Raw genomic sequence first — 26,773 nt, 5'->3', positions numbered from 1 at the left:
TGTCTTTTTCATATACCTCAAATCTGCTCTTTTTTCACTATTCTCACCGTTAAAGTCTTTATCTATATGCTGCTCATCTCCAGTGTTAGTTACTATGCGTTTCTGTTGCCTGGTCTCTTATCCTCCCCAATCTGTCCAAACTGAAACTTTGAAAGTCATTGTCCTACTATCATTGCTTTGCACATATTATAGGAACATAGTAAATTATGTGTGGTTTCATTCTATAGCATTCCTTATCTGTGTATTTTATTATCTTTATTATTTATTGTGAACAAATCCTGTTCAGAATATAGTGTGAGTGCGCAAAGTTGATTTTTTTTTTCTGTTTCACAGCTTCTATCCTCATTCATTACTAATGGGCTATTTCCCTCCCTCTCTGGAATTTGGAGGCAGTCCATGGTTGTTGCTGGAGCCTCTATGACTAACTCCATCCTGCAGCGCATCAAGCCACCAGATTTTCTGCATCCAGCAGTAGAACAAGTTGGCGGTTCTGCTTTTCACAATCATTTTTGTTTTCAAACCTTTCGTTTTATTCATTTTCATGCAGTTGCAATTTATAATCATTCTCCTCATCATTTGAATTGGGTAAATAGCAACATCGTAGTTTCAACCATCTCGATCTGCAGCTGCAGTAGCTCCCTGCTGGACTCCTCTACCCTCACTCAGGCATAGTAGAGCTCTCCTGCAAATACCTAGCTTAAATATAAGCAGTGTTCCCTAAGTGAGGCAGCATTTACAGGGTCTACAGAGAGTGAATTATGCCTTATCTGTTCCTACCTAGCTGGGGCTCAGAAAAACACAACTAGGTCTGGTCCCCATCCTCCCACAAGGAACCAGGACTCCAATGCAGAAGAGCTCAATTGGAATTCCTGAGCTTTTGTGGAGAGAGTCTAAGGATGAGAAGGAAACTATCCAGCCAGATCTGGGGGGATAAGTCCTGCAACAGACCTGGACTGGCAAGGGAAAACCCCTGAAAGGATCCAAAGTCCTCCCCCTGCTGCCTCCTCACTGTCACAAGATACTGAAGTGGGTCTCTAGTTTCCTGTGGAAAGAAACATGGCTTATACACAACTCCCGTTCCTTCCACTATGAATCAGGGAATTCTCATGATACGTTGGGGGGGTGGGTGGAGGTGGGGGGTTGAGTCTTGCAAGTCCCAGAGACTCTGAATCCTAAAAAGGCAAAAGCAAGCATGTCCTTCAAAAAGTAGTGATTACTATTGTTAAAGAACAAGTGTGGTGAAAATCAGGGGTTAAACTTCTTGTCCTGTGCCTTTTCCCCCACAAGGGAGTGTTTGCTGTAGCTTTTCTCCCACACGGGGGCTCTCATAGTTGGCAGCAGGTATCAAGCAGAGTGCCCCAGGAGTCGGTCCTGGGGCCAGTTCTGTTCAACATCTTTGTTAATGATCCGGTTGATAGGATGGATTGCATCCTCAGTAAGTTCGTGGATGACAAGTTTGACTTACCTAGCTGTCCTCAGGGCGGCAAATCGCCACAGCTTCCCCGTTGAATCCGCTTACTCTTCCTGCCGAGGTGGAGTACGGGTGTTGATTCAGGGATTGATTTATCTCATCTAAATGAGACATGATCAATTGATCCCTGATAGATTGATTACTACCCTGATCTGGCGAGTCGTTTACAAGTGGCCTATTATGCCACATCTGGAGTATTGTGTCCAGTTTTGGTCCCCCCAGTACAGAAAGGATGTAACAAATTTGAGAGAGTCCAGTGGAGGGCAACAAAATTATTAGGGAGCTAGAGCACATGACTTATGAGGAGAGGCTGAGGGAACTGGGATTATTCAGTTAGAATGAGGGGAGATTTAATAGCAGCCTTCTGCTACCTGAAGGGGGGTTCCAAAGAGGATAGATCTAGTGTGTTCTCAATGGTGGCAGATGACAAAATAAGAAGCAATGGTCTCAAGTTGGGAGGAGGTCTGGGTTGGATATTAGGAAAAACTATTTCACTAGGAGTGTGGTGAAGCATTGGAATGGGTTATCTAGGGAGGTGGTAGAATCTTCATCCTTGGAGATTTTTAAGGCCTGGCTTGACAAAGCCCTGGCTGGGATGATTTGGTTGGTCCTGCTTTGAGTAGGGGGTTGGACTAGATGACCTCCTGAGGCCTCTTCCAACCCTAATCTTCTTTGAATCATAGTTAGGGCCCTACCAAATTCATGGCCATGAAAAATGCATCATGGACTGTGAAACCTGACCTCCCTCCTCCTGTGAAATCTGGTCTTTTGTGTGCCTTTACCCTACACTATACGGATTTCAGAGGGAGACCAGCATTTCTCAGATTGGGAATCCTGACCCAAAAGGGAGTTGCAGTGGGGGTATTGCCATCCTTCTGCGCTGTCTTCAGAGCTGGATGGGTGGAGAGCGGCAGCTGTTGGCCAAACGCCCAGCTCTGAAGGCAACTCCCAGCCAGGAGCAGTGCAGAAGTAAGGGTGGCAATACCATACCATGCCAGCAGCAGTGAAAAAGTAAGGGTAGCAGTACACAGCGCCCCCTACAATAACCTTGTAACCTCTTCTCTCCCCCCCAAACTCATTTTTGGGTCAGGACCCTTACACTTACAACATTGTGAAATCTCAGATGTAAATACCTGAAATCATGAAATTTATGATTTTTAAATTCCTATGACCATGACATTGACAAAAATGGAGTGTGACTTTGGTAGGGCCCTACTCATAGTGCTCTGTATCATGCACATGGCCCTTCCCCATCCTTTCCCCATCCCAGCATGTGTGGGCCTCCAGAAAAAGCCTGTGTCCTTCTGTGCAGCTCTGCCTCAGGCTGCAGCCTAATGGGTTTGGGAACCCTCCCCCTGCCAGGGAAAGGAGCTCAGGTTTCAGGCAACAGCAGGATGGGAATTGGGCCTTCTGATCATCAGCCATAAATCCTTGCTCTACTAGGGAAAGGAGTTCATAGTTTAAAAAGTTGACAAGGGTCTCTGTGTCCCTCCAGCCCCGCTCTACAGCCAGGGTCCACATTAAAACCCTAAGAGCACTTCAGGCATTCTGTGACCAGAACATGAGGATTCCACTCACTATGATACTGCACCATTGTGGGATTGCAGAGGGGTAAGTGAGAAATCCCTTTCCATGTTCAAAATGATCCTGATTTACCAAGCAAAGCCCTGAGTGGTGGTAGGTTGCTCCTACAATATTTATTTGGGTGCTAAGCAGCCTGCTGGAGCAGACAGGCAGCATTTGAGGCTTTTGGGGGCAATTTAGTGAGCCACTTCTACAATCAAGCTGTGTACACCAGTATCCCGCCGAAGTTGTGTGGGCCCCGTGCCAGGATGAATAATAGACTGCCTCCCCCTGTACACAGCCAAGGGAAAAAGTACTATACATGCAACATGAGGGAAAAAAGCCCAAACAAAATACAGGACCTTTTCCGGACAGAATGTCAGTCAGTGGCTTGAAAGGAACTAATTAATATTAGTGAACTATCTTCCATTTCAAGCATTATTAGATATATGGTTTCCTATTGATGCCTTCTTTGAGGGCATCATGAGATTCAAAAGAGCACATCTGATTAAATCAAATGTTAAAACGAAATTTGTATATAAAAACAAATTTTGTAAATATGGGGAGCCTAAAAGTGGTACAGCAGAAGTTCCCCCAGTGAAAGACAGAGTCAAATCTTCAGAAGGGGAATTCCTTCCAAAAGGCCCTAGACCATAAGAGTGATGATTCACTGCACAACAATTTCTAAGCCTCACTATAGCCATTCAGACCAAAGGTCTTTCATATATTTAGTGAGGAAATTCTGTTTTTTGAAAAACAAGTGACTCATTGTCTAGGAGTGTGAACCTTGCTGGGACCCAGGTTCTGTCTTGGTCAAACCCTTGATGTGATTTGTGACAAAGAAGGAATTCTAACTTGTTGGTTATAAGGAAGTGATGTTATTCCCATGAATGGCCATGATGCATCCTAAATGAATACCTTGTACATCTGGACTTAGACGTAAGGAGCTTTTTGGGGAAACATTAGAGAGATTAGTCGCTGAGATTATAGAGAGTCCTCAACTCTTGCAGTCAAAGCTATCGTAGCCATTCATTGGTTGTTGCCAACACCAAGGGTATCCTAGAAGGGCCTGTTCCCTGGCAGAGGGGGGGAAAGCTGGAGCAGAAGCTTCAAAGGGAAGCCAGATTAATTTTCCTCTAAACCAAAAAAATCCTCAGCATGCCAGATAAAAAGAACCTTTGTGTCTGGAACCTCACAATTCCTGTGCAAGAGTCTTCCTTCTGATCCTCTCTCTACACAGAGTCTTAAGTGTCTGGTGATAGTCACAGCAAGGCAAAGGTCTCATGTTACACTCTATACTCATGCATAAACAACATGCAAGCCCAAGTCAGCTATCTTGGACCAGCCTTGGGTTTATAATAGCAGTGTAGACATATCGCCAGAGGTGAAAACAGAGCTGGTTCTAGCTGTAATTGTAACAAAAATATAAAGATTTGCAAAGAACCAAAACTTTATTGCATCAGTCATTTCCTGAAGGTTCATCCAAAGGCTAGGATTGCTAGTGCCATACATCAACTTCATCCCCTGAGTGGGTTTCTCAAAATGCGCCTACTGAAATTCCTTCTGGGGACATAGAACCATGCACTTGATGCAATGCAAAATTAGGTATCATTTTCAGGTCCAAATTATCCTTTGTGGGCAGGTAAGTACAAACAACATGCTGAAAGCCAACCCTAATTTCATTGTAGACCCTTGCATACTCACTATGGAAGCAAGTATACCTGGAAGACAAATTTCTAAAATCTCATAATACACATCCTTTACGTTCATTACAACATCTTTATCAGTGTGTCTTAAAAACCAACAAACGTGGCAATATAGGATAGAACCAGTGGTCTGTTGAATCCAGTATCCAGTGATTGATAGCTGAATCAGCTGAAGATGCAAGATACCACATAGTGGGCAATTATGGTACTTGCAGAGGAAGCATCCCATCTCATTAGAGGTTGGCTTATGATTAAATGTTTGTATACCTTCCAAAACCACGGAATAACCAGAGGTCTGTGCCAATAGAAAAATGTCCTGGGCCAAAAAGAATCTATCTTTGAAGACAATTCACATAAAGGACACGGAAAAGGGAGAGTTATGGTGGTCTTCCTAGTGCTCCACTGACCCAGAAAGCACTTTAAACTTTCCAGATAGCCAAAGACTTCATGTTTTTCATGCAGAAAACACAAGACTTTTTTTGTAGCAGTGACTCCATTCATATTGCTCACAGTTAGCAGAATGAGCGTTGGAAGACAAGTGTAGATCACCATGAATTGTCCATTAACTTCTGATAGTTTGGTGTCTATACAGAACTCAGCCAGGATATTTCATCATTAATCTGGTCAAATTTATGTTTCTGGTGTTAGGGGAAATGGCAGGCTCTTTGGGGCAGTGCTCAGCACTACGTGGCCCTGATTTCTAGATGCTATTGTAATACAAATAATAAACACAACGTTCTGGTGATCTCAGTTACGCTAGTGTTTCTCCAGGAGGTTTGGTTGGAATCCAACAATCAAGCATCGTAAATGTGTGGTTACCAGCCATAGTGGTATTTTGTAGACAGGCACATCAGATTCTCTTTTTGAGTATCTGGTGCCCAGTTTAATCACAATGACAAATTAAAGAAGCCTGAGGCTGGCCTTTCTTGTTGCCATTACCTCTGAAAAGCAAGTTTTGAAATTAGTCCCCATATATGTACAAGAACCCCACTGCTTTTGTCATTAGGAAAAAGGTTATTCTTATAACTTGAGATACCTTTCTATTTAAAGTAAGTTCATCTTTTCACAATTCTGGGGAAATAGTTCTATCATTTTGTTCTAACCCTTGGAAGATTGTGGCATAAATGGGTATTCCACAGCTCTAAAGATATAGCTCAAGGATATGGCGTACATATGTCAATTGTATCCTGTCCATTTCATTCTTTCCAAAATGCCAAGGCCTTACATCCTCAAGGTTGCTGCAGGCAAGATATAAAATCCATGCAGTAATTGGTGTATTAGGCATTTGGTAAACTATTCACAGAAGCCCCTAGAGGAAGGCTGAAGAAGATTTGCAGAGTAAATTTTCATTTCTCTTCAGAGATGTCTTTTAATAGGAAGGTGCTACTTAGTTGGTTCCCACGTAACTCCTTAGTTTAATCTGGAGGCATGTCCATTCTTGCCTGTTGTTTAATTATTATAGTATATCTGCCCTCCTGAGCGCTAGCCCCTACACTTCTGAAATTTACTGATCACTGCTTCCTATAAGTAATGGATGAGGAGAAAAGCTGTGCAATAGAATGAGAAATTTCTTACTTAATTTTCTTTCTGTTAGCAGCTTCTCTCTGAATTCAACCCACCCTGGTAGTCTGGTAAATGTCCAGAGTATAAATTGAAATTTTCTCTAAAGGGAGACTTAGACATATATTGTATTGAGGCCAATTTAATGCATTATATCATGTTTTCTTAGTGCTAATAATGGGTTTCTGGACTGTTTCTGCAGCTGTGGAAGAAGCGTTCTGGTGGCCTGAGCTGAAGGGTGGAGCTTAATTTTGGGCCTTCTAGCAACAACATCGGACCATCTCCAAATTCCACAGGGGTGGGGGGTGGGGCATTAGTCCATTAGTAATGAATTCAGAGAGAAGCTGCTAACAGAAAATTATCAGGTAAGAAATTTCCGTTTCAATGTGTCATAACTGAGTGAAATCAGAACCATTTTCACTGGAAGACTCAGGTGCCTTTTCTCATTGTGCAGTATTTCCTTGCCATATTTCAATTTGCCATTTTTTGTATTAGGCTATAGATTTGTTCAAAACAATGATGCGAGAATTATTTTTATAACCGATGGATGTTTACTTTTTTCAAATATTGTGTGGACAGATCCCTGCTCTAAGTGAAGTATTCATTCTCAGCACACAATCAGACTTTTTTTTTTTTTGAGAGCAGTGTCCATATGACTATGCACAAATGCTGCTTATTTTTCTGCCTCCAATTTGAGGAATATATAAGGGGATGTAGCCTCAACAGATGTTCCTGACTTCTATAGGCAGTGAACAGGGGCTGTTTCAATTTGGAAATATTAATCTCTCCTTTTAATATGTCTGTCTTGTTAAATTTACATTTTGATTCAAAATTCATTTGTTATTTCTGGTTCAGAAAATAAACTGGGACGATTTAGCTGCCAAAAAAATACCAGCTCCGTTTAAACCAGTAATCCGGGATGAGTTGGATGTTAGTAATTTTGCAGAGGAGTTTACGGAAATGGATCCCACATACTCTCCTGCAGCCACACCACAGACTTCAGAGAAAATATTTCAGGTAGTTATAGACTATTACAACTCTCTTAAAATATATATTTCCCACATGTATGGCCAGATTTTGTCCTTGCCATGTGTGTTTGTGATTGCCATTGAAGTTATTGGGAGTTAAATACAGAATCAATGATCAGGATTGGATCATTAATGTAGTTTTAACATATAAATTATGCTATGTTACACCTTTTATAGAAATCTTTCTTGAGAATAGAAATTGTGACTTATTAGCAAAATTGATTGTTTAATAAACAGCCACTTATTTATTATTATATAATACATGTTTCTCACTTAACCACTGGGTTAGATTTGATTAGTATTCTTTTTGGGCCCAGTTCTACCCCTATGAAGTCAATGTCAAATCTCTTGTTGATTTCAGTGGGACAGGATCAGGTCTATTATATAAGAAAATATCTTTCCTACCAGATTCTTTTAACCAAATACAGAAGCAAATTAATGTATTTGATAATAGGAATGCTGGTTTTGTCTGATTATTCATATGTACAAATTAGGGCTGTCGATTAATAGCAGTTAATTCATGTGATTAGCTAAAAAAAAAGAATCACGAATAATCGCAGGTTTAATCGAGAATACCAATTGAAATGCATTAAATATTTTGGATGTTTTTCTGCATTTTCATATATATCTTGTATTCTGTGTTGTAATTGAAATAAAAGTATATATTTTGATTACAAATATTTGCACTGTAAAAATGATAAAAAGAAGAAATAGTATTTTTCAATTCATCTCAGACAAGTACTGTAGTGCAATCTCTTTGTCCTGAAAGTGCAACTTACAAATGGAATTTTTTTTGTTACATAACTGGACTCAAAAACAAAACAATGTAAGCTTCAGAGCCTACAAGTCCATTCAGCCCTACTTTTTCAGCCAGTCTCTACGAATTTGTTTACATTTACAGGAGATAATGCTGTCCTCCTCTTATTTATTATGTCATCAGAAAGTGAGAACAGATATTTGATTGGCCCTTGTGTAGCCAGCGTGGCAAGGTATTTATGTGCCAGATATGCTAACCATTCGTATGCCCCTTCATGCTTCAGCCACCATTCCAGAGGACATGCTTCCGTACTGATGATGCTCATTAAAAAAAGAATGAGTTAATTAAATTTCTGACTCCACTCCTTGGGGAGAATTGTACGTCCCCTGCTCTGGTTTCATGTTATGGCAGTCTTGGATGATGACCCAGTACATGTTGTTCGTTTTAAGAACGCTTTCACTGCAGATTTGACAAAATGCAAAGAAGGTACCAATGTGAGATTTGTAAAGATAGTTACAGCACTCCACCCAAGATTTAAGAATCTGAAGTGCCTTCCAAATCTGAGAGGGACAAAGTGTAGAGTATGCTTTCAGAAGTCTTAGAAGAGCAACACTCTGATGCGAAAACTATAGAACCCGAACCACCAAAAAAGAAAATCAATCTTCTGCTGCTGGCATCTGACTCATGATTAAAATGAACATGCGTCGGTTTGTACTGCTTTGAATGGTTTTTGAGCAGAACCCATCATCAGCATGGATGCATGTCCTCTGGAATAGTGGTTGAAGCATGAAGGGACATGTGAATCTTTAGCGCATCTGGCATGTAAATATCTTACAACGCCGGCTACAACAGTGCCATGAGAATGCCTATTCTCACTTTCAGGTGACATTGTAAACAAGAAGCGGGCAGCATTATCTCCTGTAAATGTAAACAAACTTGTTTGTCTGAGCGATTGGCTGAACAAGAAGTAGGACTGAGTGGACTTGCAAGCTCTAAAATTTTACATTGTTCTATTTTTGAATGCAGTTTTTTGTACATAATTCTATATTTGTATGTTCAACTTTCATGATAGAGATTGCACTACAGTACTTGTATTAGGTGAATTGAAAAATACTATTTCTTTTGTCTTTTTATAGTACAACTACTTGTAATAAAAATAAATTTAAAGTGAACACTGTACACTTTGTTTTCTGTGTTGAAATTGAAATCGATATATTTGAAAATGTAGAAAACATCAAAAAAGTTAAACAGTATTTGATTATTGTTTAAGTATGATTAATCACACAATTAATCTTTTTAACAGTGCAAATAATCACAATCATTTTTTTAAATTTCTTGATAGCCCTAGTACAAATTAGTCTTAATGATAATTGCTTTTGCCTTTCTGGGGATCTCCCATTTCCTCGGGGGAGGGGAAGAGACTACGGAGAAAGGGGATGTCAGCTATCTTCAAGACACTGTACCTCTACCTCAGGCCATATGCCTCTGTGGATGCAGTAAGGAGAAGGTCGAGGTATAATCTTGCAGATTTTTGTCCCTCTGGCCCTGGGCCTATAGATGTTTCCACAGAAATGGCAATCCACCAATACGCTGTCCACACAGGTGAAAAATACATTCAAAAATTTCTTATTGTGCTTCCTGCAGTTGGAATTTTTTCTGTATGTAATGATTTGGGCTCTTACAATATTTCAAGATGGGAATAATTTTCAGGATGACCTAAAATATGTTTTTAAAAATTCAATAAGATTTAGATGCATTTGAAAATTTTATCAGATACCCTGTAAACTCTTTTTGGTCACATATTGCATTTATATCTTTGAATTTACTTTAAGTTGTGTTCTTTAAACTATGTGTCTATTAGGAACATAAATTAATGCCATTTTCGACATGTAGTCCACTGGGGAAATTGAAAAAAAAATAGGTTATATTTGAATGGTTTGTGTGGTATTAAATAAATTTCAATTTTTGTAGACTTTAATATCTGTTTTCTAAAAGATTACCGTCACTTATTTTCCAAATACACAAAATAAAATTACTTAAGAAAAACAAGCACTTTAAATATGTACTGTGGGGAAATTAGACTTTTAAAAATCATAAATAGTTAGGTCACTCTTACACTTGTAGTCTTGGAATATACTATTATTTACAGGGAATTAACCTTTCCTGCTAATGAAAGTATCCATACTGTTTTATTTTAAGTGATTTTATTTGCTTAGTCACTTAGAGAAATCCAACTTATTTGGGTACACATCTATCAAAAATACATCAACATTATAATATTTCCGTGTGCTACAAATCACGTTCAAGATATTTACCTTAAATTTTAAATATTTTTTTGAATTTCGTGTGTGTGTGTGTGTGTATATATATATATTTATATATATAACATATTATCTGAAGATAATTACGCTAACAATGCAGCACACCATTTTTGTTTGGCCATTTAAGCAATTTTTAGGCATACGCCCCGTCATAATGTAAACTTATTTGATACCTTAACTATAGGTGTTTTGAGAAGCTAGCCAGTTTGAAGTATGAACCTTTGTCACCAGTGAAAAAGAACTGAATCTGTGAGTCAGATTTTTCTGAGCCTTTTTTGTACACAATCTCTTATTTTTATTTTTTAAAGAAAGAAGATTTTATAACCTCTTTTGGGAAGCCATTTTTCTGTTAATTTAAAATGAAGTTGCATCTTTACCTTGACTATAATGACATTTACTCATTTTTCAGTTGATTACTTTTTAATGTCTGCATTATGATATGTTATATAGACAACCTCAAGGCTTTATATTTATCTTCTGTCTTTGTTCTGTAGGGATATTCTTTTGTTGCTCCTTCTATCTTGTTTAAACGCAATGCAGCCACAGTAGATCCTGTTCAATTTCATACGGGATTTGAAAGACCTGGAGTTACAACTATTGCCAGAAGTGCTATGACGAAGGTAATGATAATCTCTAAATAAACATAACCCGTGATAATTTGAAGATGCTTATGATTTATGAGGTAATAATCTTATTCCAGGCTAAATAAATTCTGAACCCAGAGGCTGAAGTACTAATTAGTTGTTGAGAAGTAATTTACAGTAATTATGCAGTTATCTGCTCTTTGTCTGCTAATGGATCTTCTGCCAGGTAGAACGTTCAGTTTACATACCATATAGTTAAGAAATAACTTGAGTCCAGCCTTGAAAAACTGTTGTTAAAAATCACAACAGAGGCACCACCTTACCAGCAGAACAGCAATGAAAATATTAACAGTGCTTTTACTCAACTGTCAGAATGGTACTCTCCCTAGGTAAGTATACGTTTTCAAAGCTGCTGAGGTTATTAACTCACATCTCTCTTTCTATGATACATTCACCTATAATTTCATATATAGATACAGCTAGAAATAGATTCTGTATGATAACTGTCGTTGTGGTATCTCCAAATAACCACACAGTTAGTGAATCAATATCTGTAAATCATCCCTGGCACTGTCTGAATATTTTTGTAGCTAAAGCTATTCTGATAGTAAATTTATTTCAGAATTTTTGTTTAAAGTATCTTAAATGTGTGTACTCTCTGCACCATTAGAGAAGTTTATGTATATAATTGCACATTATTATTCTCAGACTCAATTTATACTATGTTGTTTACCAAAATGAGATCTCTTTTAAAACTGTATTTTTGGATCTTTAAACACAGATGAATAATTATCACCAAAATTTGTTATGTGTCTTTGATTACCAAAAGTATTTCACAGAACTAAATACTGTCAGTTTTATGACAGGACTCTCCATTTTATCATCACTATGAACTGGATCTGAAAGAGAAACCACTGGGAGAAGGAAGTTTTTCCATCTGTCGAAAGTGTTTACACAAGAAAACTAGCCAAGAATATGCAGTAAAAATAATTAGCAAAAGGTATAAATATTTACTAAGACAATAAAAACTTTTTTTTTGCTCAGTATCACCAATGAACTCGAATAATTTTCACTGAATTTTGCATGTGAAAAAAAAATGTTGGTTTAAAACATCAGTTTTCTTTTGAGAATTCAGAAGTCTTCATACGGTAATATGAATTTTTTTAATTGGAAGATTGTGAAGTTTGGGGCTAATTGTGCCTCTTGCAGAATGGGATAAAGAGGAAAGAAACCGCCGTAATACTTTTCTTCTGCAGATTTGTTCCTAGTTGTTTTGTGCCCCCATTACATTCCTCTCCCAGCAGAATAGTTTGTTGGGTCCTCTCACAGAGTCTCTGGATCCACTTGGGATCTTTAGACGGTCAGGGCCATCCGAATGGCAGTCCTTGGTAGCTTCCCCTGCACCCCAGCCAGTTTCCAGGTAGCATAAAGCCAGTAGCTGATCTGGGGATCCCCAGCATGGATTCAGAGACAAGTGCAAAGTTAATAGAATCTCAGGCTGTATTAACATTCTGTGAGAAGCTCAACTGGGCCAATGAGGGATGATGTGTATCCCTTTCCTGACTCACTGTGGGGCCCAGGACAAGGAAAACACTGCTGTGCAGGCAGCTGTCCTACTTTCTGTGATCGTCTGATTCCAGAATGCCAGTGGCAGATGAATTAGAATGAATAGAATTCTAATTTTTTTTTCAATATGTTGTTACCTTCCTTTCCTCAGCGTCACTGAAACAATTGTGCTTATCCGTTTGTAGACTGCTGGCAAAGAAGGAAAGGGTTGGGGAAGTGTGAATATTTAGTAACCAAATAGATAGATGATGACCACTTTGGGATCATGACTCCTCCAAGTCTAGGATATTTGGCTGTACCTCTTTCTGCAAATATTGGAGGCAGTTCAAACTTGTCCTTGAGGCTCTGGGATTTGACTACACCCCTTATGCCTTTATGCCAGATTCTCTGTATTGGTTGGTGCAAACTGAGCGTGAGTTCAGTGCTCCTTATCCATTAATTTACTAGCTTTTAAAGTTGACTCTGGTGATAGTGAGCAACATCTTTTTCTCTACTCTTTCCTTTCCCTTACAGGACCAAATTTTCAGGGGCTTTGTCCCTAGATAGGATCACATAACAAGTTCCTTCTTGTTATTTCTCCCCCTAGCCCCCGCCCCCCAAGTATGCCAGTGCAGGCTGGAGCAAGCTGAAGGTAAGAGTTGGTCCACCTGCAAAGATTACTGCCAGCTTTTTATGGAGCTCAGAAACTGGAGAGCTTTTTGGGACTTCTGTTTCTCCCATCACCACTTATGCGCACCACAACCCCCAACCACTCCCTCAGTCGAGACTCCCCTGAAATATGGGTCAGTCCTTTTCAGCTCTTGGGATTCAGCAAACTGCATTCCCCTCACAGGCTCATTATTCTTCAAGGGTAAGTCTAAAACTCCTGAACTTCTTGATTCAGTCTCCTATAAAGGGAAAAGCTCCAGGGTCCTATATTAAGTCGACATGTGAATAATTGAGTCACATAGTAAAGACTTTGGCATCTTTTCAGATTTTCTTCCTAAAATGAAGATCTAGGTTCCCTTAGGGATGTTCTCCCTATGCTTCTTCTAGTTACATTTCAGATGATGAGGTGCACCATCATACCCACTCTATCCCCCATCCCTCCCAAAAAGTCAGACCTTTTAATCCATCCCTCAGCTCCCGTTAGGGAGCGGGGTCGGGGGCTTGTTGTGCTTCAGCCAGGGAGTGGGGTCAGAGGCTCTTCCTGCTCTGCGTGGCTCCTGGGATGACCCCCCTCCGGCTCCTATGTAGTATGTGGAGGTGTGACCAGGTGGCTCTGCATGCTGCCCCGTCCACAGGCGCCGCCCCCTCTGCTCCCACTGGCCACAGTTCCCAGCCAGTGGGAGCTGCGGGGGTGGTGCCTGCAGACAGGGCAACATGCAGAACTGACTAGATGTACCTCTGCGTAGGAGCCAGAGGGGAGGACATGCTTCTGGGAGCTGCTTGAGGTAAGCACTGCCCAGAGCCTGCACCCTGATTTCCCCACTCCTGCCCCTGCGCCCCAATTCCTTGACCCAGCCCTGATCCCCCTCCCATCCTCTGAACTCCTCAATCCCAGCCCAGAGCCGCTTCTGGTACCCCAAACTCCTCATCCACGGCGCCACCCCAGAGCCAGCACCCCCAGCCAGAGCCCTCACACACCCTCGTACCCCAGCCCTCTGTCCCACCCTGCTGCACCCCAAACTCTTAATCCCAGTCCCACCCCAATGCCCGCAGCCCCAGCTGGAGCTCTCACCCCCACACACCCCAACTCTCTGCCCCAGCCCGGAGCCCCCTCCCACACCCTGAACTCCTCATTTCTGGTCCCACCCCAGAGCCCTCACTCCCTTTCTGCATGCTTACCCCGAATTTCATGAGCATTCATGCCCTGCCATACAATTTCCATACCCCGATGTGGCCCTCAGGCCAAAAAGTTTGTTTGCCCCTGCACTAGCACCTCTCCATAAAAAGGAGAAGTTTTGCCTTTAGTTCATAATAAACTGTAAAACCAGAGAAATGAAAGGTTCTTTCCCCCAGGCATGTATGCAACTAAGGGCAGGTCCAGACTAGAGCTTTAAATCGATTTTAAGAGCTCTAAATCGATTTAAAGCTGTAACCGTCCACACTACAGAGTGCATAAAATCGATTTTAAGGGTCCCTAAAATCGATTTTGGAACTCCATCTAAACGAGAGGAGTAACCCCAAAATCGATTTCTTAAAATCGATTTTATGATAGTGTGGACGGACACCGAAGTTAATGGCCTCCGGGACGTATCCCACAGTGCTCTAGTGGCCGCTCTACACAGGTAAAGGTACTCTTCTGCTGGCCAGGTAAACAGGAAAAGCCCCGGGAACTTTGAAATTCCATTTCCTGCTTGCACAGCGTGGTTTGCTCTCGCGTTCCCCCGACCACCCAGCAAACCGCAGGGAAGGAGACCTGCTTGTTCGGGGAACGCAGAGCAAACCGGGGAAGGAGACCAGCTTCGCCGCGGTTTGCTCTCGCGTTCCCCGAACCACCCAGCAAACCGCAGGGAAGGAGACCTGCTTGTTCGGGGAACGCAGAGCAAACCGGGGAAGGAGACCAGCTTCGCCGCGGTTTGCTCTCGCGTTCCCCGAACCACCCAGCAAACCGCAGGGAAGGAGACCTGCTTGTTCGGGGAACGCAGAGCAAACCGGGGAAGGAGACCAGCTTCGCCGCGGTTTGCTCTCGCGTTCCCCGAACCACCCTGCAAACAGCAGGGAAGGAGACCTGCTTGCTCGGGGTTCGGGGAACGCAGAGCAAACCGGGGAAGGAGACCAGCTTCGCTGCGGTTTGCTCTCGCGTTCCCCGAACCACCCAGCAAACCGCAGGGAAGGAGACCTGCTTGTTCGGGGAACGCAGAGCAAACCGGGGAAGGAGACCAGCTTCGCCGCGGTTTGCTCTCGCGTTCCCCGAACCACCCAGCAAACCGCAGGGAAGGAGACCTGCTTGTTCGGGGAACGCAGAGCAAACCGGGGAAGGAGACCAGCTTCGCCGCGGTTTGCTCTCGCGTTCCCCGGACCACCCAGCAAACTGCAGGGAAGGAGACCTGCTTGTTCGGGGAACGCAGAGCAAACCGGGGAAGGAGACCAGCTTCGCCGCGGTTTGCTCTCGCATTCCCCGAACCACCCTGCAAACGGCAGGGAAGGAGACCTTGCTCGGGGTTCGTGGAACGCGAAAGCAAACCGGGGAAGGAGACCAGCTTCGCCGCGGTTTGCTCTCGCGTTCCCCGAACCACCCAGCAAACCGCAGGGAAGGAGACCTGCTTGTTCGGGGAACGCGAGAGCAAACCGGGGAAGGAGACCAGCTTCGCCGCGGTTTGCTCTCGCGTTCCCCGGACCCCCCTGTAAACCGCAGGGAAGGAGACCTGCTTGTTCGGGGAACGCGAGAGCAAACCGGGGAAGGAGACCAGCTTCGCCGCGGTTTGCTCTCGCGTTCCCCGAACCACCCAGTGCGAACTGACTGTGTGCCGTTTACAGGAAGGGGGGGGGGTGAAGCTGTACCCAGAACCACCCAGGACGGGGACTTTGATCCCATCATGCACTGGGCTAGTAACCCATAATTCCAAAGGGCAGGGACCCGTGCAGGAACTGTGGGATAGGTACCCAGAGTGCAACGCTCAAGCAAAAGATGGACGCCAGGGAAAATGGACGCTCAACATCGATGTAAGTACCTCTAGTGTGGATGCACAAAATCGATTTTATAAAACCTGCTTTATAAAATCGATTTTAAGCACATCGATTTTAGGCTGTAGTCTGGACGTGGGCTTAGGGAAAGAAAGTGGTAGCTAAAGGGAAAGGATGAGCAGGTTAAAGCCAGTAGCAATTATCTCCCAGTCAGAACTAAAACAGAATTTGCTATTCCCTCCAACCTCCTCAGAAGAAATCGTTAGGATGGAATGGAAAACGCCTGACAAAAGGGAAAAGTCTCATTAGATAAGCCCAGGCTCTTAGAATCTATTTTTTTTCTTTTTATGCTTCCTGAAATTGATGTAGAAGTGGCATTCCTGGCAGTGGACATGGTCATTCCTGCTGAGGGTGATTTCTTCCCAAACAACGCCACTCACAAGAAGATAGAAACCACCCTTAGAAGGTGGCTTTTATCGCTTCACTGACTTTGTTAGAGCTGAAATCACAGACAGTCATGTACTTTGTTATTGTAAAGGCTTAAAAAGCCTTGAGCCTCAGAATCATGATGAATTCAATTCAGCACTAAAGAAAATATCTCTAGTTACTGCATTCATGATGGACAGATCCATACGCTAGATAAAGCAGGCAGCAAAAGTTGTGGCAGAATACTCAGAGGTCAGGTGCCAACTCTGGTTTAAACCCTACAGTAGATAAGTAAATCATCTATGACATACAATTTGAAAGGATTTTTATTCAGGGAGAAGATTGGTAAGGTGGTAGTTGCACACACATCAGTCCAGGCATTTACTCTCCACTCTGGTTAAGTCTGAGAAGGACTACAAGTGCTGATACAAAGGCAGACGCTCTTTTCTCTCCTACCCATAGCAAACGTACCAGAAAAGTGACTCCAATTGCTGGCTAAAATCTGGACCTGAAACACTAGATGAAAGCTCAGATCAGGAAAGTGGTTCAATCCCTGCCTTTAGCCCAAATAGCCAGTATGTCAACAACTGGCTCACCTCCATCCAATTGTTCTTTAAATGTATTATAAATCCAGGTATGAAGCACAGAGGGGGTTATCTGGGTTACTTCTTGCGACCTTCCCAATTCCTTATCACACTATTGTCTACCTAAGAGTCTAAGATAGGTGCAAAGGGAGCCAGAGTCTTCGTATTGCTGGAAAGGTTCAACAAAATCCAGACACTGATCTCTGAGGTGTCATGAAGCTGCATGTCATTGATCCATCTTTACTGTGACTCCTAAGTCTTCTCGTCTCATGCCTAGAGATTCCTCTAATGACAAGACAATATAAGACAACGTAAGGGATTCTTCTTAAGAGCCTGGAATCACTTTCAACATCAAATGAAAAGTAAAATGAAAAGACCATCCAAAGTGGTTCAGTTTGTCACTTTTGGTTACAGGACCATCCAAAGTGGTTCAGTTTGTCACTTTTGGTTACAGGAAATCCACATGATAATAGGGTCTTTCCTCCACAATTCATATCTCAAAATCCTGGCCATAAGTGACACCCTTTCATTTTGAGCACAACATGGGAACTGCAATATATAGGGGACATGTTCAAGGTCAAAAAGGATGCAACTGGTGATCCATCAGCTCCTTTATAAATCAGTACAGACCTGACCTTCCCTCTGCAGAAGCAACCTTTGGCGTGAATGTTCTTCAAGCAGTTGCCCCAAGATAGATTAACATTAATTTTGAGGAAAGAAGGAACACTGTTTTATCTTCTCTCCATCCCTACAAAATTTTTTTTTCATGCTGCTAGCTATGTCCCACATGTCTTGGATTCAGGGAGATGTCGATATAGAATGAAAAAAATTGTTACCTGATGATTCTTCTTCAAGAATGGGTGCTCCATTTCAGGTATCAGTGTGTTCAACCATGTCAGTGTGATCAACCACTGTTCATCAGAGATTTTCAGTAGCAATGTCCGTCTGGGATGCGTGTGTGCAGTAGTCGTCTCACAGTGCTGTTGGTACCTCATCTAGCACGCACACAGTCCACCCCCCTGTTCCTTCTCAATCGTCCCTGGCCTGAGGTAGAACTCCATGGTGATATGCCAGCGTCTCTCTCAAACCTAGAGAAATATAATTAGAAATAGTTTTAGCTTTTTCCTAGTATAGTTAGTTTAGTTTGTTTTAATCAGTTCAATTTTTTTTCTTTTTATTTTCCTCAGAGTGGGGAACACTTAACCTGATTCAAAATGCCTGGTTCCCAGGCTTTAAGAGATATGAGTCTTGCCACGAAACTACGCCCATCTCAGACAGCCATTCTCTCTGTGTTGACTGTCTCAGTGATTTGCACATTCCCCAGAAGTGCACTCACTGCAGCAATTTGAAAGCGAGGGCCAGGCATGATCGAGACCACCATCTAAAACTTATTCTGATGGGAAATTTCTCCAACTGGCCTCCAATCCAGGGTAACAGACTCCTTCCACAGGGGACTCCCCGGGCACATCCACTTCAACCAAGGACAACACTCAGTCCTCTAAAAGATCAAGGAAAAGAGACATGATCTCTCTGCAAAGGGAGCTGCATAAACAGAAACCGTCTTTTGCCAGATCGCTGTCCTCGGTGCCTGTCAACCCCTGGGTAAGCACCTTGAGGCACGGGGAACGTCCGGCACCATCCGCACTGGGACCTCTGCTGAGCCCCATCAGAAGGACAAGGAGTCGAGGCACAGATCTAAGACTGCCTCCTCCTCTATGGCGCTGACCACACAGATGAGAGACATAGTGCCAAGACCCTCACTAGTGGTTATGCCTCCACCACCAGCTCCAACAACCCTATCGGTACCAACGGACAGTGCAAAGACAGCACGGTCCACATCAAGTAAGTCGAGCTACAAGTCATCAGCACGGTCCATGGTACCTCCTAAAATAGCAACATGGGTACTGATGGCACTGAAACCAACACCACCACAGAAATTCCTGCAACAAAAAGACTTCATGGTCTTTTCAATACCGCAGTCCCCACTCTTCGGCACTGATGGCTTCCCTGAGCATACTGCATCAGACCAAGCAGTATCGCCTACCACCCCACTATTCTCAAGCAAAGATGATGACCACCAGAAAGAGAGGATGTCTTCTCCTCACACCATTCTTCACCTACAGAATACAGACCACCTTGGGAACCGATGAAATCAAAGGCCTCTTGCATGCAACCACGGTACACATAAACATGGATGTGCCCACCTGTGCACTTCTCCAAGCAATGGTCATCTTGGGATCCATGGGCAGCGTACAGGACTCGTTACAACAGACCCTCAACTCCACCCAGAGGTGAAATCAGATCACCATCCTCCATAATGAAGATCTTGGAAGCCCAGGAGGAAACGCAGGATGAGAGGGAAGAGGGCACCAAACAGGACATAACATCACCTGCGCATAACTCTTGTTCATCACCAGAGGAAGGATTAATGCCCCTACCTCCCACCACAGCAGATGAGTTCAGACAGTTCCAAAAACTGTTCAAAAGGGTAGCTCAGAGTCAGGAGATCCCAGTGTGTGAGACACTCATCACAAACTCCTCCATAGGACAGAGTTGACTTCTAAAATAGCGTTGTCATAAATGACACCATCGTGTAACTGGCAGAGACAGTCCGGCAAACACCAGCTACTGTCCCACTAGCATGCAAGAAGGTGGACAGGAAGTACTACATGCCCGCCAAGGGTATGAACTTCCTTTTTTCCTGCCCACAACCCAACTCCTTAGTAGCAGAGGCCGCAAATCATTGTGGCAAACAACCACAGTACAGGTCCACTCCACAGGACAAGGAATACAAGAGATTCGACCTCTTCAGTCAGAGGGTCTATTCCTCGGTGACACTACAATTCCGAGTGACAAATTACAGTGTGCTCCTAGCCAAGTATGACCACGATAATTATGGCAAGCTGAATGAATTTATTAATGACCTCCCAGAGGAGAGGCTTGCAAAATTCAAGGCCATACTAACTGAGGGACAGCTGGTTGCCAGAACGGCACTACAAGCATCCCTGGACATAGCAGTCACCGCAGTGAGAATAGCAGCGACAGCCATAGTAATGCACAGAGCATCATGGCTGCAATCTTGGGGGATTCCAAAAGATCTCCAAGTGAAAGTGGAGTATCTCCCATTTGACAGAGAAAAGCTTTTTTTTCTACCAAGGTCCTCCACTTGATGAAAGATTTCTGAATGACTCTCCATACTCTTGGTATATACACCTGCCACAAAATGGAGACGTTACCAGCAATACCAACGAAACAGACATCTCATTCCAACGTCAGCAACAACAAGAATATGAACCACAAAGTCAACATCCACTACCAATACAGAGTCCTACCTTTCGGCCTTTCCCTTGTGGTAGTAGTGGCACACTTCCTCAAACAAGGGATAATGGTTTTCCCATATCTAAACTGTTTACTAACAGAGCCTACCTGGTTAGAAGCAATAGACAACATTCAGAGGACTATCACTCTCTTCTGGAAGGTAGAGTTACAAATAAACAAAAAGCAACCCTAGTTCCTATACAGCAATTGGACTTCATCAGGGCTCGCCTCGACTGTAGAGGCCAGGGCATCATTACCGATGGACAGATTCATAACTCTGACCAATCTTATCTAGGTAGTCACGACTAGCCCACAAACATCAGCATGAGACTGCCTACAACTTTTAGGTCACATGGTGGCCATGATCTTTGTGGTAAGACATGCAAGACTACACATGTGCTGCCTACAAAGCTGGCTGAGTTCAGTGTACATATCAAGCAAACACAACCTGAACAGAAGCCTAACACTGCCATCAAAAGTACTGGAATCTCTACAGTCGTGGACAAGACTGGAGAATGTGTGCACTAAGATGCCCTTTCATCAGGATCCACCATCAGTAATAATCACAACAGATGCCTCGATAGGCTGGGACACCCACCTGAACTAGCATATAATCCAAGGGAGGTAGTCATCTACCAAGAGCCAACTACACATCAACCTAATAGAATTACGCACTGTGTACAATGCCTTTCTTCACTTCCTTCCACTGATAAATTACAAAACAGTATGCGTGATGACCGACAACATTGCCTGCATGTTCTATATAAATTGACAAGGAGGAGCCCACTCTCACTCACTATGCATCGAGACCATGAGGCTGTGGAACTAGTGCATAAATCACAATATAAATGTCACAGTCTCCTACCTCCCTGGGTGCCAGAACATGACAGTGGACACACTGAGCAGACAGTTTTCTCAGGACCAGGAATGGTAAATGAACAGCAAAGTCCTACTAGCCATATTTCAGTGATGGGGCTTCCCTCCCATCAATGTATTCGCAAAATCACAAATGCCCAATCTTTTTCTCGAGAGCAGGAATGGGACCCCAATTACTGGGGGATGCCTTTCTAATCACCTGGGACAAATCACTCTTTATGCATTCCCCCCGATACCACTGCTCTTGCAGGTAATACACAGGATGCATGTTGACAAAGCCAAGGTCATACTGATAGCCCTGACGTGGGCCAGACAGAACTGGTACCCTTACCTAATGCGCATGAACTCTCTCACTTTGGATGGACGTGCTGTCACTTATAGTTGAGTATAGTGCTATTATTTAAATCAATATTATTTTATCCAAAATGGATTTAATGTTTCCATACAGCTTTGGAAGTACTTCTCTGGCATGAGGGTGGAACAGGTAGTGCCAATGTTTCAAGCCTAATGGGCAAGTCTGAATTGCTTATGGTATTTGTAAAATAACACGGTTTTTATTCTTAGCATGCCAAGACATGACTGAATCATGAATGTGTTTTGTTTTATTTATTTACCCCCACTCTGCAGGACTCACTTGTTTGGTTGGTTCAGTTTGCTTGTTTGAAGGTGCTGACTTCTAATTGTGTATATCAAAAGGGCAACTGTTTTAATATTCCAAAATCTGGATTAGGAAGAATTTAAAAAAATAAATGTAACAATTTTGACTTGAAATTTGCTTTGTTAATCTTGGTAATTTTCCAGAATGGAAGCCAACACCCAGAGGGAAATAACAGCTTTGAAACTCTGTGAAGGACACCCCAATGTAGTGAAATTGCATGAAGTTTATCATGATCAGGTATTTTGAAGAAACTATAATAAGCATTTTCCAAACACATTTTGTTGTGCATAGCATTAACTCTTGTGATAAAGCTTACTGACACTCTGTATAGGCAGCTTTTTCCAACTAATTGAGTCTTGTCAACCTAGAAAAAATATAGCAAAAGCATTAAAACCAAAGGAGATTACATTTTTATTTATATACAACAAAAATGTATTTGTTGGAACTCAGGTATACTTACCTTCCTTCAGAGGTATTGTGAAGTTTAAATGATATTTGTAACACGCTTGGAAATCCTTGAATTAATGGTGCTACATAAGTACCAAAGATTCTTTCATAATTTTGTTTGATTTCAAATGAGGCAACCCAAATTATTTAATAAATTACCAGATTTAAAAGCAGTTCCTTTTAAAAAAAAATAGACTAGAATATGCTTGAGTTTTATTTAGTTATAGAAACCTCAGTTATCTGCTGTATCCTAGCATAGCTCAAATGTAATGGACACTGGTGGCCTCTGGGAAACCAGAGCAGCTGGGGGCCTACTCTGTCTTCCTCTGTTGGTGTAAACTCCCCAGCACAAGATCAGGTGTAATGAAGCCAAGCTCCTCTCCACCCCTGACATGCCCCCAGCCCCTTCCCAAAATGTTCCCTATGCCCTTATGAAAGGGTCTAAGGGAACAGCTGGTAGGCATATGCAGCACAAAAATGCGCTTAGCAAACTGAAGAATCTTAACCTACAATCTTTAAGGATGGAGGAGATTTACATTTTCACTATTTATACTTTATGTACTAGAACATGTTCAGAATGTATTATCAATATACTTTTTTGAGTCCTTAAGCAGAAGAATCTGTTTAAATTAGCTCTTCGTGGCAAGGTGCTATCTTTATTTTCTTCTTTTGAGCACAATCAATACTTAATAAACAAGATATAACAATAAATGTACTCTCAGATTACTGTGAATCTGATTAGCCTACCTCCAACCAGCCACTCATCCTGCTTTTCATCCTTCTGCAACATGTATATAGTCACCAACTCAAGGCTTCCGCAGATTAGAGCTGGTCAATTTTTTCCAAATTTTGAAATTCAAAAAAAAAATTACCATTTTTTTCTGAAATTTTTTCCTTATTTTTTACTAGCTCTACTACAAATCTAATCAGGGTCTCCATTGGGAATCCTACTCCAACTGGACCTGCCAATGTTTGTCAGGCCATGACTAAAGGATTTTGGCAAATCCTGGGACATTGCTATTGAGAGAATATTTTTTATCCTCTTTCCCTGCCCCTTCCACTGTGTTCAAGGATGGGGGAGAGAATTGCAGAAAAAGTAACCTGACAAGCCGTGTTTTTAGCTTAACTAATGAGATATAGTCTCTGTTCCAAAAAATGCCCACCCATCTTCACAATTCTGCTCCTCCTAATACTGCCCTCCACCATGGTTAGGGGACAGACAAAAGCTGATATCTCTGTTCCCCTCACATTTTTTCATACTTGTGTCACCTGCCCCAGATTATATCCTTAGAAATTTTTGTTGGGAGATAGGACTGTGTAATGAGGTTTACAAATCCCAAACTGAGCATCAGCAGAAGGGAGAGGAGAATCTTCCCTGCTTAAAGGCTATCAGGCTGATCACACCGCTGAGGGGGGAGGGAGAACTCAGTGATTTGAGCATTGGCCTGCTAAACCCAGGATTGTGAGTTCAGTCCTTGAGGGGGCCACTTAGGGATCTGGGGCAAAATCAGTACTTGGTCCTGGTAGTGAAGGCAGGGGGCTGGACTTGATGACCCTTCAGGGTCCCTTTCAGTTCTAGGGGATGCGTATATCTCCATTATTAAATTAAATTAAAAAACACCCCTTCGTAGCTACCAGAACTGCCAGTCTTGGACACATGCAGCCACAGTTGTGACCAATGCAGTAAATAAGACCAGCTATGAAAGAAGGAGAAGAGAGAGGGAAAGGGAGGCAAAAAGGCTTGGGATAGCAGAGAGCAACAGCCCATGCCATGCTGCTTCTGAGAAACTGACAAAGAGACAAAAGGAGACTGCAAGCCTTGGAGTTTAAGGGCTGATAGACTCAATTTAAGTTAAGAATTCATGGACTGGTCTAATTGTAGATGAAGAGAACCAGTTAAGACAAACCTAGGATCCCTAGACAGACTGAATCAAGAGCAGTTGACACAGTGACAATGGCCATCTCAGATACTCATACCCATTGTTTTTCAAGGCTGGCTGGCTAACCAGCCCCATCTTACTTAAGGCAACTACTGAGTTCTCAATTCCAAGGGACCAAAATCTTTGTGAGGAAGGGCTGGTGAGGTCACAGCCCATCTGACAAAGTGAAGAAAGTCTGGGCTATAATTCTCCCCCTTTTTATAGAAGCAAAGCCTATATAACAGTGTCCACAATGAGTGGGATTTCCCTGTGCTGGGGAGTTCCTATGTAAAGGTTCTCAACTGCGGAAACACCACCTACCCTTTATTTCTACAGTCTCTGGGCAGGATTCCGTTAGCACAGGGAAACCCTGATCCAAAACACCCTGCTGGCTTCCTGTCTGTGAGTCTTCTGCCCTTCTGCTACCCATAACAACCTCATGCCCTACATTACTTTTCCCACTGCTCTCCATAGCCTGTCTGTTTTTCCTAGATCCCCAGACCTGACTGCTGTCTTGTTGATTTTCCATAACTCATCCCACAGCCCCACCAGTCTCATATTTCCAGCTGTCTCCCACAAATCTTATGTCTCTCCATCCAGTATTCTTTATGCCTCCCTGTCCTGGTCTCCTTCCACCAGCCCTCTTCAGTCTCTTTGTACTCTTCCTCTACTCACAAGCCATGCTGTCTTTTCCTCCTCCCATTATGATCATCTGCCTTCAAAATGGCCGCATCCTCAAAACTCTTTAATGCTACCTCTTCCCCAGTACCACACTAACCCGCTGCTAACAGTTAACAGGTTTTTAAAAAACAAGGAAATTCCCACAAAAAATACTGTTGTTTCTCCCAATCACAAACGAACATATGACATTTACTCCAAATTCAGACTTTGTAACAGTACAAAAGAAAGACTTCTCAAAATTAGTTTTTAGGAGTTAATCTCGTTGAAGTTGTAATAAAGTTTGTGTATTTGAGCATAATTCCATATATTACAGATGGTTGTATGTTGGAAGAAAAAAGGAGTTTGTTGTGAAGTTGTGGAGTCTTGGGTGCATTGGTGATGAGGCATGTAAATTATGATTGGTCTTTATGTTAATGTTTGCCTTAAGTGGTGACTTCCTTGATATTAAAAAAAAATTTTGTCTTAAAGGAAATACACTGGCACAACCTTCACTTTTAGTAACAAAGTTTACTGTTGGGAATATTAAATATATATTGTGGTTCTAGTAATGGTACAGAGGCAGCATGTATCCTTCTGTGTGGGAGATGGGATATGAAGCAGTTGAGGATAATTAAAGACTTGGAAGTAAACTTTCAGGAGGCTGTGCAAGGAATTAGCAACTTTTTCTGCTATTAACTTGAACTCTGTGATTAATTCTTCATGCATAATGATAAAAATGTACTCTTATGTGGAAGCAGGCAATGTTCACCACTCTTTGAGCTAGATCCTACCCACTAATGTATATAAGTGAATCCCATAGATGTCACTGGTAGCCATGAGCACCAGACATCTCTAAGAGTAGAATTTGGTTCTTCATATTTTTGTACTCATAAAACAGCATTATAAATAGAAGCTTTACTCATCTTGACCTCTGGAAAGAGAGATCCTACTGCAGTATAGCATGTAGCTGGTGGAAGGAAAATGTGTTGTGATGCAGAACAAAGAACCAGACAAAAGAACTGATGAGAAAAAAGTGATGTTATGCTTTGCAGTTTAAAAGGCTATATTTTTCCACCGTTTTCTGTCTTAAATGATACAGGTTTTTTTTCCCCTAAATACAGTTGTGTAGTATTTTTAATAATAAACAGTAAAAAGTTAAGACTTAATTATTAATACTTAAATTCCACAAAGTGTTGGTATATAATCTAATTTTTCTAAGGTCTCAGATTAAACTGTTGTTTTGTTTTCTAGCTTCACACATTTCTAGTAATGGAACTGCTGAAGGGAGGAGAATTGCTTGAACGCATTCAGAAAAAGAAACATTTCAGTGAGACAGAAGCCAGTTATATCATGCGCAAACTTGTTTCAGCTGTGAGCCACATGCATGATGTAGGAGTCGTCCATAGAGATCTGAAACCTGAGGTATAGTGTGCTATGATTGTATATATTATTGTTCTAATACCTTACTTACACATTCTTTAACAAAGCAGTGTATCCCTTCATTAAAGTGCATGGTTACTTTAATGGAAAAAATACTGTAATTCGTGTGTTTTTCATGCTTTTTTGTTATTAGGAAATGAAAGTTTCACACATCTACCATCTAATTTTATTTTATTCCATTATGTTATGCGATCAATAGTAAAAACAATAAAATACTCAACTCAGATAAGTAATTTATAAACTTTGTTTATAAAATAAAAAATTCAGTCTTACTCCACCA

General features: G+C 42.1%; 1 protein-coding gene across 7 annotated transcripts in view; it reads left to right on the top strand.

Moving 5' to 3' along the window:
* The window catches only part of RPS6KA5 (ribosomal protein S6 kinase A5), a 669,794-nt gene that overhangs the window by 118,826 nt on the left and 524,195 nt on the right, over positions 1-26,773 (top strand). For all 7 annotated transcript variants that reach the window (XR_007774432.1, XM_050953246.1, XM_050953247.1 and 4 more), the window contains 5 exons: positions 7,156-7,317; positions 10,901-11,026; positions 11,857-11,990; positions 22,171-22,264; positions 26,305-26,475. Coding sequence is in view for 6 of the 7 variants with exons in the window: in XM_050953246.1 (XP_050809203.1) it covers positions 7,156-7,317; positions 10,901-11,026; positions 11,857-11,990; positions 22,171-22,264; positions 26,305-26,475 (687 nt within the window). In the remaining variant the exon portion in view is untranslated. The remainder of the gene's footprint in view (positions 1-7,155; positions 7,318-10,900; positions 11,027-11,856; positions 11,991-22,170; positions 22,265-26,304; positions 26,476-26,773) is intronic.

The sequence above is a fragment of the Gopherus flavomarginatus genome, chromosome 5 (genome assembly GCF_025201925.1).
Source record: "Gopherus flavomarginatus isolate rGopFla2 chromosome 5, rGopFla2.mat.asm, whole genome shotgun sequence".
NCBI classification, from domain to species: domain Eukaryota; kingdom Metazoa; phylum Chordata; order Testudines; family Testudinidae; genus Gopherus; species Gopherus flavomarginatus.
This window is presented reverse-complemented; position numbering and strand designations above follow the sequence as displayed.